Source organism: Triturus cristatus, chromosome 12 (genome assembly GCF_964204655.1).
Source record: "Triturus cristatus chromosome 12, aTriCri1.1, whole genome shotgun sequence".
Classification (NCBI taxonomy): Eukaryota; Metazoa; Chordata; class Amphibia; order Caudata; family Salamandridae; genus Triturus; species Triturus cristatus.
Window position 1 is genome coordinate 821,381,037 of NC_140595.1, and position 16,487 is coordinate 821,397,523.

General features: G+C 49.0%; 1 protein-coding gene across 2 annotated transcripts in view; it reads right to left on the bottom strand.

Moving 5' to 3' along the window:
- ZCWPW1 (zinc finger CW-type and PWWP domain containing 1) overlaps positions 1 to 16,487 on the bottom strand; it is a 1,624,070-nt gene that overhangs the window by 704,950 nt on the left and 902,633 nt on the right. For both annotated transcript variants that reach the window (XM_085639318.1, XM_085639317.1), the window contains exon 11: positions 15,313 to 15,417. In XM_085639318.1, coding sequence (XP_085495444.1) covers positions 15,313 to 15,417 — 105 coding nt within the window. The remainder of the gene's footprint in view (positions 1 to 15,312; positions 15,418 to 16,487) is intronic.

The following is a 16,487-nucleotide window of genomic DNA, read 5'->3' on the forward strand; positions in this document are numbered from 1 at the left end:
TTTCTGTCTTTAACTGAGTTGCACTGTGCTCTCAGGGTCAGTCTCCGGTTAAAGCTGGAGGCTGGGTCCCTTTTGTGGGCTTACTGGAGGGACAGGTCAGGTTTGGGGCCCTAAGGTCCCATGTTTGCCTGTGCCCAACAGAATCCCTCTGGGGGAGGTCCCTAACTATCTGTAAAGGAGATCCCTCAGGACTGTTTTCAACCATCACCTGGCTAGGGCTACTAGCCAGGCAATCCTCATTCTTTTGATGGGGGGGGGGTTCTTGTGGACAGGGGCCCTCTTGGGGTCCACTGGCCTCCCTGACCTCTACAGCCCTGGGCTGACTGAGGCAGGGTAGAGAGAGGCAGGCTACCTGCACCAGACTGGGTCCCACCTTGGAAGGGGCCACTGACATCAGAGGCTCTGCCAGGCCAGGCCTGGCTACCTCTGGGGCAGTTCCTTCACAAGGGGTGAGGTCAGATCCCTGAGGAGGCTGACCTCTTCCTAATGTCTGGGGAGAGGGAGACTTTTCTTCCTCTCCACTACTCTCTGTTTGTGTGGAGTGATCCATAGTTTCAGGCTTCACTACACCTATGTCAGTCTGAGTATAGGCTGAGACCATTACAGCCTTGCCAACCTTTCCAGGGAGGCACTCAGTCTGGGTTTGAGCTGTGACTGCCACAGCTCTGCCAATCTCTACAGGGAAGTCTGTCTTTGCCTGGGCTGTGGCTACCGCTGCCCTTCCAACCTTTTCAGGGAGGAAATCTACTTCGGCAGGGGTTGTGGCTGGCACAACCCCACTACCCTTTTGTGAAAGGCCTACCATTTTAGAATGGGTGTCTTGTTCAACTCCAGCCCAAGCTGAGAGTTCCAAGTCATTCCCCAGTAAGCAGTCTACAGGCAAGGTTGGGGACACTGCCACCCTGTTAGGGCCAGTGACACCTCCCCAGCTGAGACATACCTCTGCCATGGGATGACTGTTCTGTTTGCCATCAATGTTAGTTACCTGGTATGAGAAACCAGGCAAAAGCTGCTCAGAGGGAACTAGTCTGTGAGTCACCATAGTGATGCTAGCTCCAGTGTCTCTGTAGGCCTCAGCTTTTCTACCATTGATGTAGGGTTCCTGTCTGTACCTACCCAAAGTGTTGGGACAGGCAGTGAAGTTGGCAAACCCCATGCCACCATCACAGACAAGAGTAGCTGCTGTAGGGGACTTGGCTAAGCCAGGGTCCACCTGTGTTCCCCAAGAAAACCCAACCAAATTTTTGGGGGCGCTCACACCACCTGGGGGATTACTGCTGACAGTAATAGGTGGTGATACAGGAGTAATTGGAGGAACAGTATTGTTTTTAGCCTTTGGGCAACTGCTGTCAGTTTTCCAATGCCCAGGAGTTTTACACTCATGGCAGTAAGGCTTTTTAACTGTGGTAGAGGAGGGAGCTTGGGACCCACCACCCTGTGTGGAGTTTTGGGGCCCTGAGGAAGGTTTCTCTTTTGTTTTATCCCCACCCTTCTCTTGAGGCTTGGCGGTATCTTTCTTTTGGTCACCACCCTGATTTTTAGGCCTAATCCTGGTCCTGACCCATTTATCTGCCCTCTTTCCCAATTCTTGGGGAGAGGTCAAATCTGAGTCTACCAGGTGTTGATGGAGAAGCTGGTTTTGACAATTATTAAGGATCTGCTCCCTCATAATCAAGTTGTACAATCCTGTATAGTCCTGCACCTTGCTGCCAGTTAACCAACCTTCCAAAGCCTTAGTGGCACAATCCACAAAATCAGACCAGTCCTGTGTCTGTGTCTTCTGGGTGTCTCTGAACAACAACCTATATTGCTCAGTGGTTAAGCCAAACCCATCTATCAGAGCACTCTTCAGGACTTTGTAATTGTCAGCATCCTCATCACTAACTGTAAGGAGCTTGTCTCTACCTTTGTCAGAAAAGGAGAGCCACAAGATAGCTGCCCACTGACTCTGGGGTACCTGATGTACTTTGCAGGCCCTCTCTAAAGCAGTCATCTACTTGTGGATGTCATCCCCATTCTGATATGGGGGACTATCTTGCTTAGGTTTCTATGGTCATAAGACCTATCACTATCTCTAGGAATGGTGTACTCGCCGCTGCTACTTCATTCTCCAGAATCCTATGGGGCTACTTGCTAGTATGACGAGCGGTGTGCGACCCACGTTGTAATTGTACTTAAAGCTCCCTCGAGCTAACGGCTGACGAGTCAGGATCCCGCACCCGCGCGCCGTGAAAGGTACTTAACCTTATATATTTGTCAGTCTACTAGGCACCCCGCACGCAGACCTGCTCCCTGCTGACGAGAGGCAACTACCTTGAATCACGTGTCCAGGGATGGCATTTATATATTATACTTGTGGCATAGGTGTACTCGCCGCTGCTACTTCATTCTCCAGAATCCTATGGGGCTACTTGCTAGTATGACGAGCGGTGTGCGACCCACGTTGTAATTGTACTTAAAGCTCCCTCGAGCTAACGGCTGACGAGTCAGGATCCCGCACCCGCGCGCCGTGAAAGGTACTTAACCTTATATATTTGTCAGTCTACTAGGCACACCGCACGCAGACCTGCTCCCTGCTGACGAGAGGCAACTACCTTGAATCACGTGTCCAGGGATGGCATTTATATATTATACTTGTGGCATAGGTGTACTCGCCGCTGCTACTTCATTCTCCAGAATCCTATGGGGCTACTTGCTAGTATGACGAGCGGTGTGCGACCGACGTTGTAATTATCTCTAGGAATGTTGCTGCCACCAGTGGGTTCTGACCCACACAATTTTTGCTCTCTGGCCAGAGCAAGCTTCTCTTTGGCAAGGGCAAGTTCTTCCCTTTCAATCCTCGGATTGGCTTCCCTCATTCTGGCCTTATGCTCTCTCCTCTGGGGGGAAGTCATCCCCCTGTGGGATGAAGCATTGGAGCTTCTTGAGTGATAGGAGTGGAAAGAGTCCCCTGAGGGAGATCTAGCCCTTCTATCTCTCTTTTTAAGATTACTTGGGGGCCTGTAAGGGAAGCTCTCATGCAAGCTCCCATGCAAGCTTAAGTTAGCCTGACTAAGTCTTCTGACTGGGGTCTTGCTACCTCCCTCTTCCTCAGAAGTCTCTTCTGACTCATCTGTATCAGTTAAGTCAGGGGTCTCTTCTGTGGAGGGGAGGCCCTTGTCTACAGCCATGGCACCATACTTGGCAGCTCTTTCAGCATCATAGGCCTCCAGAAGCTCCACTAGCTGTCTAAGGGTAGGGTTGGAACCCTGTTTTAATCTCCTGAAGGTACACAGTTGTCTCATCTCCTGGAAAGTGAATGCATCATATCTAGAGGGAATCTGTCTAGGATTCTCCTCTCCTGAGGGAGTATCAGTGTGATCTCCATTCAGGGACATGATTATAGTGAGGGTGTGGTGTGTGCACCTACCTACACTAGTTATTCCTACTAAACCTCTCTAGTAGTTGTAGTCAGGGTGTGCTAGGCCCTTCAACCTACAACAACTAAGTCCAGTAGGACTTAAGTATTTATAATCTATGTTATATGTACCTAACAATATCTTATGTGATCTTTCACTTTAGTATCTCAAGATTACAATGGTATTACAACAGCAAGCTCAGATCCCAATCGCTGCTCACCAATGTGAGAAGTTGGCCTGATATACGATGTCACTAGTTCTAGTGTACACCTTGTATCAGTCCAAACAACCCTTATGGTGATTGGTTGTAAAGTCAACCTTATAGACAAACTATTCTAGTGGTAGCATGGACAAGAGCAGTCTTAGGCTGAACTCTGTATGGCATGTGAAGCCAGCTGTTATACCATTTGCAACCCCTTGAATACCAAATGAAAGGACACCACAACAGATATATTATAAAAATAGAATGTATTTATTCTAGTCAAAATACCCTCAGCACTCTTTATCAGATTCGAGGTAAGTACAACACAGTCTTATTTAAGCATACATAAGTCACATAGGTAAGTAATACAGTTAGGCCCTAGGGGCCACGCAAACCATATACTAAGTAAGTGGTATAAGAACCACTGTCACGAACACAGGGTAGGCCTAGGGAATCGCTGGGGCTACACTATCCTATCAGTTGCTAGGCAGTGGGAGGCCCACGGGATTCAGGTGCAGAGTGGAAACACTCACGCGTAATGCGTTAAAGTCGATAGAAATAGTAGTATTTAGAAATTAGCAGTTTTAGGACACTTCTGGTATAGCTAGGAAGTCGAGACTCGGAAACTAGACCCTTGGATAGTCAATACCCTTGTGAGCACCGAAATGCTCAAGATACCTAGCCCACGGGGTGAGGGTGCATAGGTGTGAACTTGCGTCGGGTTTCGTCGTCGACTCCTATGGATGCCTGAAGGAAAGTTGCTGACAGGCAGTCAGTGAAGAGTGTCCCGTGGATCCCAAGGACGGGATCAAGAAGGAAGGAACCTGCAAGCAGAAGGGACAGAGTCTAGGTCACCAGCCAGGAGCCGGGAAGGAACCAGGCGATGTCGTGAAGATGCAGGTGAAGAGGTGAAGCTTGTCGCAGCAGTCATGGGTACCAGGAGGCGTCGAGGACGACCAGGACCAGGAGGTGAGCTGTCCCACGAAGGCTCTTGCTGTCGGCGGCATCGAAGTCGAGTCAGGACCCAACAAGCCTTGGCAAGCGGAAACCACGCAGGATGGAGGACTTGCTTCTGGTGCAGACCAGGAAGGTCTGGGGTGTTTCTCTTTCACAGAGGAGCGGGTGCCAGTCTGGAGGAGCCGGACCAGCAAGTTGAAAATAAAGGTTCGTCGTCGCAGAAGTCACTAGCCATCGGGCCAGCAACCGGACAACACGTCAAGCAACTCAGGTGCAGAAGGGCTCCACGCAGAACACGTGAAGTGTGGGGAGCTGATCTTCTTTGCAGATGGTGCTCGGGATGGGGGCCTCTCAATTCCCCAAGCACAGCCTCGAGGAAGCCTCGGAAGTCGCGCTAGTCAGGTACTAGCCACTTTTCCCAAGTCACCGGTCCCACGTCCCTCGTCGCCTCCACGGGTCTCAGCTTCGCTGCAGATGTGGATCTGGGTCAGAGGTGTCTGGAAGTCTCGGCGCTGGTCAGTCTTGCAGTCGTCCCTCGTAGGATCAGTCGCAAAGGAAAGCAGCGGTCGCTGGATGGTGCCTGGTTGCCCAGAGTGGTCACTCCTTGGCCACAAGGGAGATTTCTTCAGTCTTCTTCCTGAGGTCGAATGTCGAAGGTCCAGAGTTTCTGTACAAGTTGCAGATTCAGGTTAATCTAATCTTAGCAGGGCTCAGCTACCTACTGATATACTGGGCTAGTGGGCTGAGCTACCTGCAAGGTCCCTCCTATGGGTGGGACCATGAAGGGGAGTGGCTACACCCCCTTTCCTTTGTCCAATTTCGCGCCAGAGCTGGGGCTGGAGTGCCCCAGCACCGGTTTGAACTGGACTATGCATGGGACACCTTGTGTGCCCCAGGCATGTCTCATTCCTTTCAGCCCTCCCTGCCCCAATACACTAAAGTCTGTCTGGGGAGGTGCTAGCACCTCCCCAAGCAGGAAACCTATTGTCCAGGCCTCCCTGGCTGGGAGGGCTCCCAGCTGCAGGAGGTCAGACTCGTGTCTGTGGCAGCAGCATCCATTTTGTGATGCTGAGGCTTTGGTCAGAGTTAAACAGCAAAGTAGGATTTTAACATGTCTCTCCCTCTAGAAGGGAGGAATAATATCCTCATCACCAGAAATGGTATGGGGGTATTATTCCAAAGTGTTAGACACCTTACACAACATGTTTTGATAAAGCCATCCCACAGTTACCATAACCGTTTAGGATTATAAGGTACTTTAAGAGTATATGGTAGGCTATATCATAGAACAGCTATAAGGACATGGTTCCGAAAGCTGCAGACAGGCTCAGCTCATGCTAGAGCACCATCTCACATGTTACCAAGCACTCTGCCTCCAGGATTGTTAAGGCCTGCCATAGGAGTGGCTCACAGGTACACATGTGTCTATTTTAAGGGTAGATATAGGTATACTATATCTAAGCAAGGGGTGATTACACGACCTTGCCCCAGCTGAGTGATCAGCCAGTTGTGTCTGATTGGAAGGCCAGACCAGGGGTGGCATAATACATGCTGCAGCCCCTGGGAGGCCTAGGGTACACCTATGCCCTGGGTACCTAGGGTACACTGTACAGGGTCCAATAAGGTGATCCTTACCAATTGGGTATGTACCTAGGGTACATGGAGTCCATTTTAAAGAGAGAGCAGACAGCCTGAGACCCTGAATGGCAGGATCTCAGGCCAACTAAGTCGAAAAACCAGCTAGACACTAGGCAAAAAGTTGGGGGTAACCATAGTCAGATATCCACCTTCCTACAGTTCCCACTCGTGGATCTGCTGCGTCTGTCTGCTGAGCAGATCTGCCACGGTGTTTTGGACTCCTGGGACGTGTTGGGCCAGGAGAAAGTTTTTTTGTGGAATTGCCCATCTCCACATGCTCTGTGCTAGCTGAGAGAGCTGTGGAGAGTGTGTGCCCCCCTGCTTTTGAATGTAGTACATGGCAGTCATGTTGTCTGTGCGAATGAGGACTGCCTTGCCTGAAATCTGCGTCTGGAAGGATTTTAGGGCGAGGAAGATTGCTAGTAACTCCAGATGGTTGATGTGGAGTAACTTCTGTTGTGGCGTCCATGTGCCCTGTGCTGTGAGATGTAACAGATGAGCTCCCCAGCCGGAGAGCGATGCGTCTGTTGTTAGGATTATTTGTGGGACCAGGTCCAGGAACGGTCGACCTCTGGAAAGGTTTGTGGTGTTCCACCACTGCAGAGAGCGATGGGTGCGACCGTCTACCAACACCAGATCTGCCAGTTGTCCCTGGGCCTGGTTCCACTGGCGCGCTAAGCACTCTTGGAGTGGACGCATCTGGAGTCTTGCATGTGGCACTATGAAGATGCAAGAGGCCATCATCCCTATCAGTTGCATAAACACTCTTGCTGGGAGAGAGTGTTGAGATATGAACTTTTGATGCAGAGCCTGTATCTTTGCAATCCTGGCAGGATTGGGATAGGCTATGGCTTTTGAGGTGTCTATGGTGGCACCGAGGTATTGTTTTGTGTGTGATGGTACCAGGTGGGATTTTTGATGGTTCACCGTGAACCCTAGCTGGTGCAGTAGTTGGACTGTAGCGGCGGTATGTTGCACACATTGTTCGTAGGACGTGGCTTTTATTAGCCAGTCGTCCAGATACGGGAAGACATGAATGTGCTGTCTTCTGAGGTGTGCAGCCACTACTGCTAGGCACTTGGTGAATACCCTTGGTGCTGTTGTTACCCCGAACGGGAGCACCTTGAACTGGTAATGTTGCCCGTCCACCACAAATCTGAGGTACTTTCTGTGAGACTGGTGTACTGGAATATGAAAGTATGCGTCTTTCAAGTCCAGAGTGGTGTGAAAATCGTTCTGGGAAAGAAGCGGGAGAACCCGTTGAAGGGTTACCATGTGAAAATGGTCCGAATGTATGTAAGTGTTTAGAGGTCTGAGATCTAGGATAGGTCGTAGAGTCTCGTCTCTCTTTGGAATGAGAAAGTACAGGGAGTAGACCCCTAAATTTTGCTCATTTATGGGGACCTGCTCTATGGCTCCTTTTTGCAGGAGGGAGATCACTTCCTGTTTTAGCAGTGCAGTATGTTCTTGAGATATAGGGCGGTGCCTGGGTGGAATGTTTGGGGGGGCAGATGTTAGTTCTAAGCAATACCCTGACTGAATAATTTGTGTCACCCATCTGTCTGAGGTGATTGTCTCCCAGACGTGAAGGAAACGTTGTATTCTGCCCCCGACCGGAGTGGAATGGTCTAGAGGGAGCGGGGGAAAGTCATTGGGTAGGAGGTGTGGCAGAGCGGGCGGTATTTGTTTTGCCTCTGCCCTTGTTATTATTGCCTCTGTATCCGCCTCTTTGATAACCCTTTGTGAAGGTAGATTGAGGAGGGGATTTGTAGGACGTGGATGCACTATCCGAGGAGTAGCCTCTGCCCGTGCCTCGAAAGGAAGAGCGGCGAAAGGAGCGCCTAGGAGTGTGTGACTGTAGGGCTCCCATGGATTTCGCCGTGTCAGTATCTTTTTTCATCTTTTCGAGGGCTTCATCAACTTTTGGGCCAAATAGATGATCTTGGTCGAATGGGTGATTTAATATAGAGGCTTGTATCTCAGGTTTAAAACCTGAAACTCTGAGCCAGGCATGGCAACGTAGAAGGACACTGGTGTTTATGGCCCTGGAGGCTGTATCTGCTGCATCTAGGGCACAGCGAATAGAGGTATTAGTTATTAGTTTTCCCTCTTGGATCAATTCATTGGCCCTGTTCTTATATTTTTCAGGGAGATGGTGCATGATGGTCTCTAACTCATCGTAATGTGCCCTGTCGTATCTGGCCAATAGCGCTTGCGTGTTGGCGATACGCCATATGTTGGCGGCTTGTGACGCAGTGCGCTTCCCTGACGCGTCTAGGAGCTTGGACTCTTTGTCAGGTGGTGGTGCTTCGCCTGATGCCTGAGAATTGGAGCGTTTCCTAGCTGTAGATACCACTAGAGAATCCAATGGTGCAGAGCCTTTAAACCCTGGCCCTGACTGGGTCTTTAAAGACCTCCGGTGCATGTTTAATCACCCCTTTTAACATAGGTAGGATGGCAGTAGACCTATGTGTGTCGTCAAAGGTGTCTAGGAGAAAATCCTCCTCCACTGGGTCAGTGTGTAACTCCACCCCGTGGTAGTGTGCCGCCCTGTGTAATAGGTGGTGAAAACCCAAGGAATCCTCAGGTGGGGATGGCCTAGATGGGTAAAGGTCATCCTGTGGGACATCTGGGATGTCCGGGTTATTATAGTCGTCCCATGGGTCTGGAGATCCAGTAGGGGTGGGATCCTGTGGCACATCTGCTGGATCATAAAATGGGTCTCCTAAGTCGCCTGGGACAGGAGACCAGGTTGGGGAATGATGAGGCGGGGGTGGAGAGGGTAGAGGTGGGGAGGGTGGAGGAGGTGGAGGAGGAGGGTAAGGCACTCTAAAAGGGGAGGTAGCAGTGTCTTTCCTCTTTGGAGGTGGTGGTGGAGCTGGTTTGTCCAAGTGTCTCTTTTTTGTAGACAATGTCAAATGTCCAGTTTTTGGATCCTTGGTGAGTGTCTTTTGGAGAGGATCCGGTGTAAAAAGTTCTTGCGACACTGGTTGTTCGGTAGGCGCCGAAGTTTTCGGGGCCGACGGCTTTTTAGGCTTGTCCAAGCCGTGCTTCTTTGGGACCTCAGATTTTTTGGTCGGCGCCGAAGAATGCTTCGGCACGGGAGTGTCGGTGCCGAGGGCCTTGTCATGTTTGGTCGGCACCGGCAGGGCAGGTTTCGACACCGAAGGCTTTGGTACTGGGTTTGGTGTGGAGATGGAGGCCGATCTTTTCTTCGGTGCCGAAGGGTGTTTTTCGGTACCGATGGTAGGCTGGCTCGAGCCCGAGCTGCCGGAAGGCTTAATAGGCTTCTTTACCGGGCCCGAAGGTGGGGTGTGAGAAGCAGTGTCTATGGTCTTGCCTAGGCCTGAAGGCGAGGGTGTGACCGAAGCCTTTTTGGGTGTCGGCGTGGGCGTGGGAGGGGGAATTGTACTCACGACCCTCTACACCGGGGTGATGTCCTCCACATCTGAGTCGTCGGCCTCGGAAGCACTGACGAGGTCGTCGTCCTCCTGTTCGATGTTCTGCTGTCCTGGAGCTTCGACGTCGTCCCCGAAGATGTCGACTGGAGCGGAGGTCGAGGAGTGCACCATGTTGCGTCTAGCCCGTCGATCTCGAATGGTCTTTTTGGAGCGAAAAGACTTGCAGGCGGGACAGTCTCAAGCCTCGTGTTCAGGGGAGAGGCAGAGGTTGCACACCTCGTGGAGATCGGTGTGGGGAAACTTGGACCCACATCGAGGGCACTTCTTGAAAGGAGTTCTTTCCATCAGCCGAGACCGGAGCCGGAATAGGCCCGAAGGCCGCCGTCGACGACCGAAATCGAAGAAGTGCCGAAGAGAAGGTGATTAAGATGATTTATTATCTGAAGGATCTCGATGAGCGAGGATTTTGCGTTGATCGGTGAACTGGAAAGTTCAGAACCGGAGCGCGAAGTATTACATCCGAGCCCGATGGCGGAACATATATCAGTCCAAACAACCCTTATGGTGATTGGTTGTAAAGTCAACCTTATAGACCAGCTATCCTAGTGGTAGCATGGACAAGAGCAGTCTTAGGCTAAACTCTGAATGGCATGTGAAGCCAGATGTGATACAATATATAATCCCTTGAATACCAAATGAAAGGACACCACAACAGATATATATATAAAATAAAGTGTATTTATTCTAGTCAAACCCTCAGCACTCTTTATGAGATTAGAGGTAAGTACAACACAGTCTTATTTAAGCATACATTAAGTCACACAGGTAAGTAATACAGTTAGGCCCTAGGGGCCACGCAAACCATATACTAAAGAAGTGGTATAAGGACCACTGTCACGGAAATAGGATAGGCCTAGGCCTAGGGAATCGCTTGGGCTACACTACACTAGCAACAGTTAGGAAGTGGGAGGCCCACGGGATTCAGGTGCAGAGTGGAAACACTCACGCGTAATGTGTAAAAGTCGATAGAATTACTAGCGGTTGGAAATTAACAGTTTAAGGACACTTCTGAAGCAGCTAGAGAGTCGAGACTCGGAAACTAGACCCTCGGATAGTCACTACCCTTGTGAGCACCGAAGTACCCAAGTTACCTAGCCCACAGGCTGCGGGTGCATAGGTGTGAACTTGCGTCGGGTTTCGTCGTGGACTCCTATGGATGCCTGAAGGAAAGTTGCTGACAGGCAGTCAGTGAAGAGTGTCCGGTGGATCCCAAGGCTGGGATCAAGAAGAGAGGATACCTGCAAGCAGAAGGGACAGAGTCAAGGTCACTAGCCAGTGACCACGTGGAACCAGGAAGGAACCAGGCGATGTCGTGAAGATTGCAGGTGAAGGGTGAAGCTTGTCGCTGCAGCCACGGGTACCAGGAGACGTCGAGGACGACCAGGACCAGGAGGCGAGCTGTCCCACGAAGGCTCTTGCTGTCGGCGGCGTCGAAGTCGAACTAGGACTCACCAAGCCTTGGTAAGCGGAACCCACGAAGAACGGAGGACTTGCTTCTGGTGCAGACCAGGAAGGTCTGGGGTGCTTCTCTTTTGCAAGGAAGCGGGAACCAGTCTGGAGGAGCCAAACCAGCAGTGAAGATTTCAAGGTGTGTCGTCACAAAGGCCGCTAGCCAACGGGCAAGCAACCGGACAGACGCGGCAAGCAGGAAAATGCAGAAGGGCCCCACGCAGGACTCGTGGAGTGTGGGGGGCTGATCTTCGGTGCAGATGGTGCTTGGAGTTCGGGCTTCTCAATCCCCGGTGCACAACTTCGAGGGTGCCTCAGAAGCTGCGCTGGAAGATACTCGCCACTTTTCCCAGGTAGCCGGTCCCACGTCTCTCGTCGCCTCCACGGATCTCAGCTCGGCTGTGGATGTGGATCAGGGTCGGAGAAGTCTGGAAGTCAAGGCTCTGGTCGGGCTCTGCAGTCGGTCCCTCGTAGAACTTCAGCAAAGCAAAGGGTAGTCTCTTGATGGTGCCTGCTTGCACAGGGTAGCCACTCCTTGGCCACAAGGGAGATTCTTCAGTCTTCTTCTTTCGTCGAATGTCGAAGGTCCAGAGTTTCTGTTCAAGTTGCAGGTTCAGGATAATCTAATCTCCTGAGGCCCAGCTACCACACTTATACTAATCTGGGGGGCTGGGTTGCCTGCTAGGTCACGCCTTATGGGTGGGACCTGGGAGGGGGGTGGTTACACCCCCTTCCCTTTGTCCAGTTTCGCGCCAGGACTGGGGCTGGAGTGCCCCAGCACCGGTTTGAACTGGACTATGCACGGGACACCTTGTGTGCCCCAGGCATGTCTCATTCTTTTCATCCCTCCCTGCCCCAATACACTAAGGCCTGTCTGGGGTGGTGCTCGCACCTCCCAAGGCAGGAAACCTATTGTCCAAGCCTCCCTTGCCGGGATCACTCCCAGCAGCAGGTCAGACTCGTGTCTGTGGCAGCAGCATCCATTTTGTGATGCTGGGGCTCTGGTTAACTTTAACCGGGTAAGTAGGTTACAACATGTCTTCTCCCTCTAGAAGGGAGGGATAATATCCTCATCCCCAGAAATGGGATGGGGGTATTATTCCAAAGTGTTAGACACCTTACACGACATGTTTTGATAAAGCCAAACCATAGTTACCATAACCGTTTAAGATTATAAGGCACTTTAAGACTATATGGTAGGCTATATCATAGAATAGCTATAAGGACATGGTTCCGAAAGCTGCAGACAGGCTCAGCTCATGCTAGAGCACCATCTCACATGTTACCAAGCACTCTGCCTCCAGGATTGTTAAGGCCTGCCATAGGAGTGGCTGATAGGTACACATGTGTCTATATGTAAGTTAGGTATAGGAATACTACACCTAAGCAAGGAGTGATTACACGACCTTGCCCCAGCTGAGTGATCAGCCAGTTGTGTCATAATGGAAGGCCAGGCCAGGGGTGGCATAATACATGCTGCAGCCCCTGGTAGGCCTAGGGTACACCTATGCCCTGGGTACCTAAGGTACACTGTACAGGGGCCAATAAGGTGATCCTATCCAAATGGGTTATGCACCTAAAGTACATAGTATCAATTTAGAGAGAGAACAGCAGGGCTGTGGGTCTGATTAGCAGGCCCACAGCCACATCTAAGTCGAAAACCAGTAAAGCAAAAGCAAAAAGTGGGGGTGAACATAGAAAGCAGACCCTACTCTCCTACAGTCTTCTCACCCGAAGTCGGTTGCTTTGACGGCGAAGGACGCCTCGTCGTCGATTTCGACGCCGACTAGGAACACCAAGGTATTTGGAATGTCGATCTGTCCCTCGATGGCGTGTAAGACCGATGTTTCCTTTTCTCACCTTTCTCTTTACGCTCCAGCCTTGGTTGAGAGGAGGGCTTCTTGAAGGGATGTTCTTCTCGCCCACTTACTGTTTCTTTTCCTCTCTCCTGCATGGAGTGCAGCTTAATCTTCTCCCTTTCCCTAAGGGTTCTTTTTGAAAACTTGCTGCAGTGGTAACACTGGTCTGGCTTGTGAGATGAAGGAAGACAGCAATACAGACCGAGTGAGGGTCTGACTTAGCCATCTTTTTTCCACAGGCCGGGCACTTATTAAATAAGGCCGGCATTATGACAGGAAAAATAGCCAAAAGTCAGAAAAAACAACAGAATTAGTAAGCTAAATACTAAAGACGTCGAGTGAAACTAAAAAAGTTCACTTTAAACCAGAAAAATAGTGATAAAAATCACTAACTGGCGAGCTCAATGCTCCAGGATTCTCACAGAAGGAGCCGGAAAAAAGATCTGACCTAACTGTCACCTGCGATGCATGATGGGAGTCTAGGGGTTCCTGGAGGTCTTAAACGCACGGCACCAGTTTTCCAATTGCTTCTATATGCAGCCTTTCTAGGCTAATCTGCCTCTATGATCTTGTCTCTTTACCTTTGAAAATAAAGGTTGAGTGTATCAAAGCAAACTCAAAGCAGTTTTCTTTATATTTATCATAAGTATATCATGACATATGTCTTTATTTTTTCAAATGTAAAAGATTTACAATGCAATTGTGTGGCAGTTTTGAGCCTAGTAACATGTTTTCAGGCTGCATATGTATATATATATGCATATTATGTATAAATATGGGTATTTATGTATATATATATGTAGATATATGCATATTATTGGCTATTGCTCCGGGGTCCCCGCACGTGGGCGAGACTATTCAGTGCTTATGACTATTGATGAGTATCCCCTGGAAGAGAACCAACAAATGCAATATCGTCATTTCGGGTAGTCAATGACTTGGCATTTGTGCTGGCTATGAGGGAATGTTTAAAGAAAGCAGTGTCGTGTAGTTCCTATATATCCTATACAGGATCTGCACGTTCGGATAACATAAACTGTGGGTTTGGTGGCAGTCTGGTTCCGTGCACCCCCACCGGATATGTTAACCTGTTTGCATTAGCTAGCTCACAGTGCCACTAGAATCTCCTCTTATCGGGGAGAGAATAGTTTCTGGCAACCTCAGAACATGACAACCCTGATCCCTCAGGATCGTGGCAACAATATACTACTTTTCGCTCAGTCACTTGTGCTCACTTAGTTTGTCTCAGAGATACACAGAATAAACAGTCTGGGCGTTTCAATAAGGATTTATTGAACAGCTGTTATTCTAATATAGAATAGATTTGCTGTAACAACCATTAGACAGTAGCAGAGATATATGATGAGCAGTACTACGAAAATAAAGGGATGGTACAGTTCTACCATCTTGCAGTAATCATGAATATATACAAGTACATAAAACACATGATGAGAAAGTGTGCACTCCTATGATGCCCCCTTAACTGGATGTACCTAAATGTACCTAGCATCGGTGTAGGTGTTATGCGTTATGCAAAAAATCCCTCTAAGGTCTAGTCAACCCCATTACCTGAGTAAGGAGAGAATATGGGACCCCGTCCTGGTCTCGAGTTGGACACCCAGCGAGGGATGTTAGAACACTACTAGCTGGAGCGTCTGCATGCAGACTCTGGTCAGTGTGTCAGCCGGGAAGTCACGGTCTCCTCTGAGTGTCTAAGCATGGTTTATATATACCCACAGGTCTCCCTAGGGGTCCTACCTTGCTGTGTTACTGTGTCGGCCTAAAGGATGACGTCGGGATTGAACTTTAACATCAATATTATACAGGAGATGTTCATCCTGCTGTGAGTCCTGCTGTGCTTCCAAGAAGCCTCATGCATAATGTATGAGTGTCGAACCAGGGAAAAACCCGCGTTCTGAATGCAGTGTCGTATATAGGTAAAAGGTCAGTCCCTATGAATCGTTATGTATGACATGTAGGGAAGGACATCGGTGAAAGGTTGCAGTGTTTACCTGCGTCATATAGGGTACCTACATGGAATATAACAGCAGTTGACAGTGAAAACCTGGCATCAGAGTATACAATGGATGCTCCCAATGAAGCTTAATGGCTAGAAGAATTTTTGCAGCTAGGTGAAAAACGGGACCCACTTTACATGAGCCAAGGGTGAAGGTTGTGCTTTATAGTAGTTGGTTACAAGTTAAAGGGGTGTTGCCCACATGCAGGACACGCATATTCAGTTTTGATGGCTGCCTAAAACAAGCTTAAAAGATAGCACAATATATTTCTTGAGTTGTATTAGTTATTATAGGTTTCCATTCAACAGACTACAAACAATGCACACTCACCAAATCTAGGCTCTCGGCAGTCAATTCTTGAAAATTCTTCAGCATTGAGGCAGAGATCCAAGCACGAGAGACAGAGTCACCAAAAAAAGTGACGTGATACTTTGACTATAAGAAAAAATGTAAAATAAATGTAGGTTACAAATCAAGTTACTTAACAAGTTGAAATAGGCTTATCTTTTTATTTTTAAAACTAACAGAAATTTTAAGTTGGCTGGGTGATCCAGAAAACTGCAATGATCCATAAAAGTTGACTGAAGAGGCTTACATTATTAGCATATTAATTTTGGTTTTTCTGTTTGTTTCATACACACTGCAAAGTTTGTTATTCCAAACATATGGAACCTCCAAGCTATTTTGTGTACTCATGGAGAAGAGGATGGCATAATGGGAGAGCTGAAATTCTCAAGCAAGACTGGGCTGCAGTTCAATGTACTTCAATTTGTGCATGGGTTTCTGGTCCCACGACCATAGTATTCTACTAATAGACACCAGCATCAAGAGCCATCAATATGCTGATGATTCAAAACTCTACTTGAAAGCCTTCTCTCCTTCAGATATACAAATCCTTAAAACAAACCAGATTTAATGATATGAACCTTGACGGCATCAAACTCAGACTTTTACGGAATGTTAGGTCACTTGGATTCACCCTAGACATTAACATCTCCCTCAAGGAACATATTACCAAAAACAAAGACATCCTAGTACCAGCTCTCTTCTAAAGACAGTAAAACCATTTCTTCTAGAAAGCAACTTCAGAACTACTGTTCACGCCGTTATACTATTGCATATGAATAGTGGTAATGCCCTACTCCATGGCCTTGCAGACTCCATACTGGCACCATTAGAGGCATCCTACAGCCTGCAGTACATATCATCCAGGACCTGAGAAAATATGATCACATCACCCCAATCCTGATGGAATTCCACTGGACACCCTTGACAGCCTGCATCATCTTCCAGCATCCCCAAAACGACGTGTTGCTCTCTATTGATGAAGGAATGCATCCAAAAACACAGCACAGGCTGTACCAGCAAGGGTGAAAAGACTATTGCTGAAGTAAGTGTTATCATGCACTGCATTTACCATGATGGATCGGGGACAAATTGAGTACTGGGAGGTGAGGCAGGGTGCTCCCACCCTCCTCCTATCATCTTCAAACCAGCTGCATCCT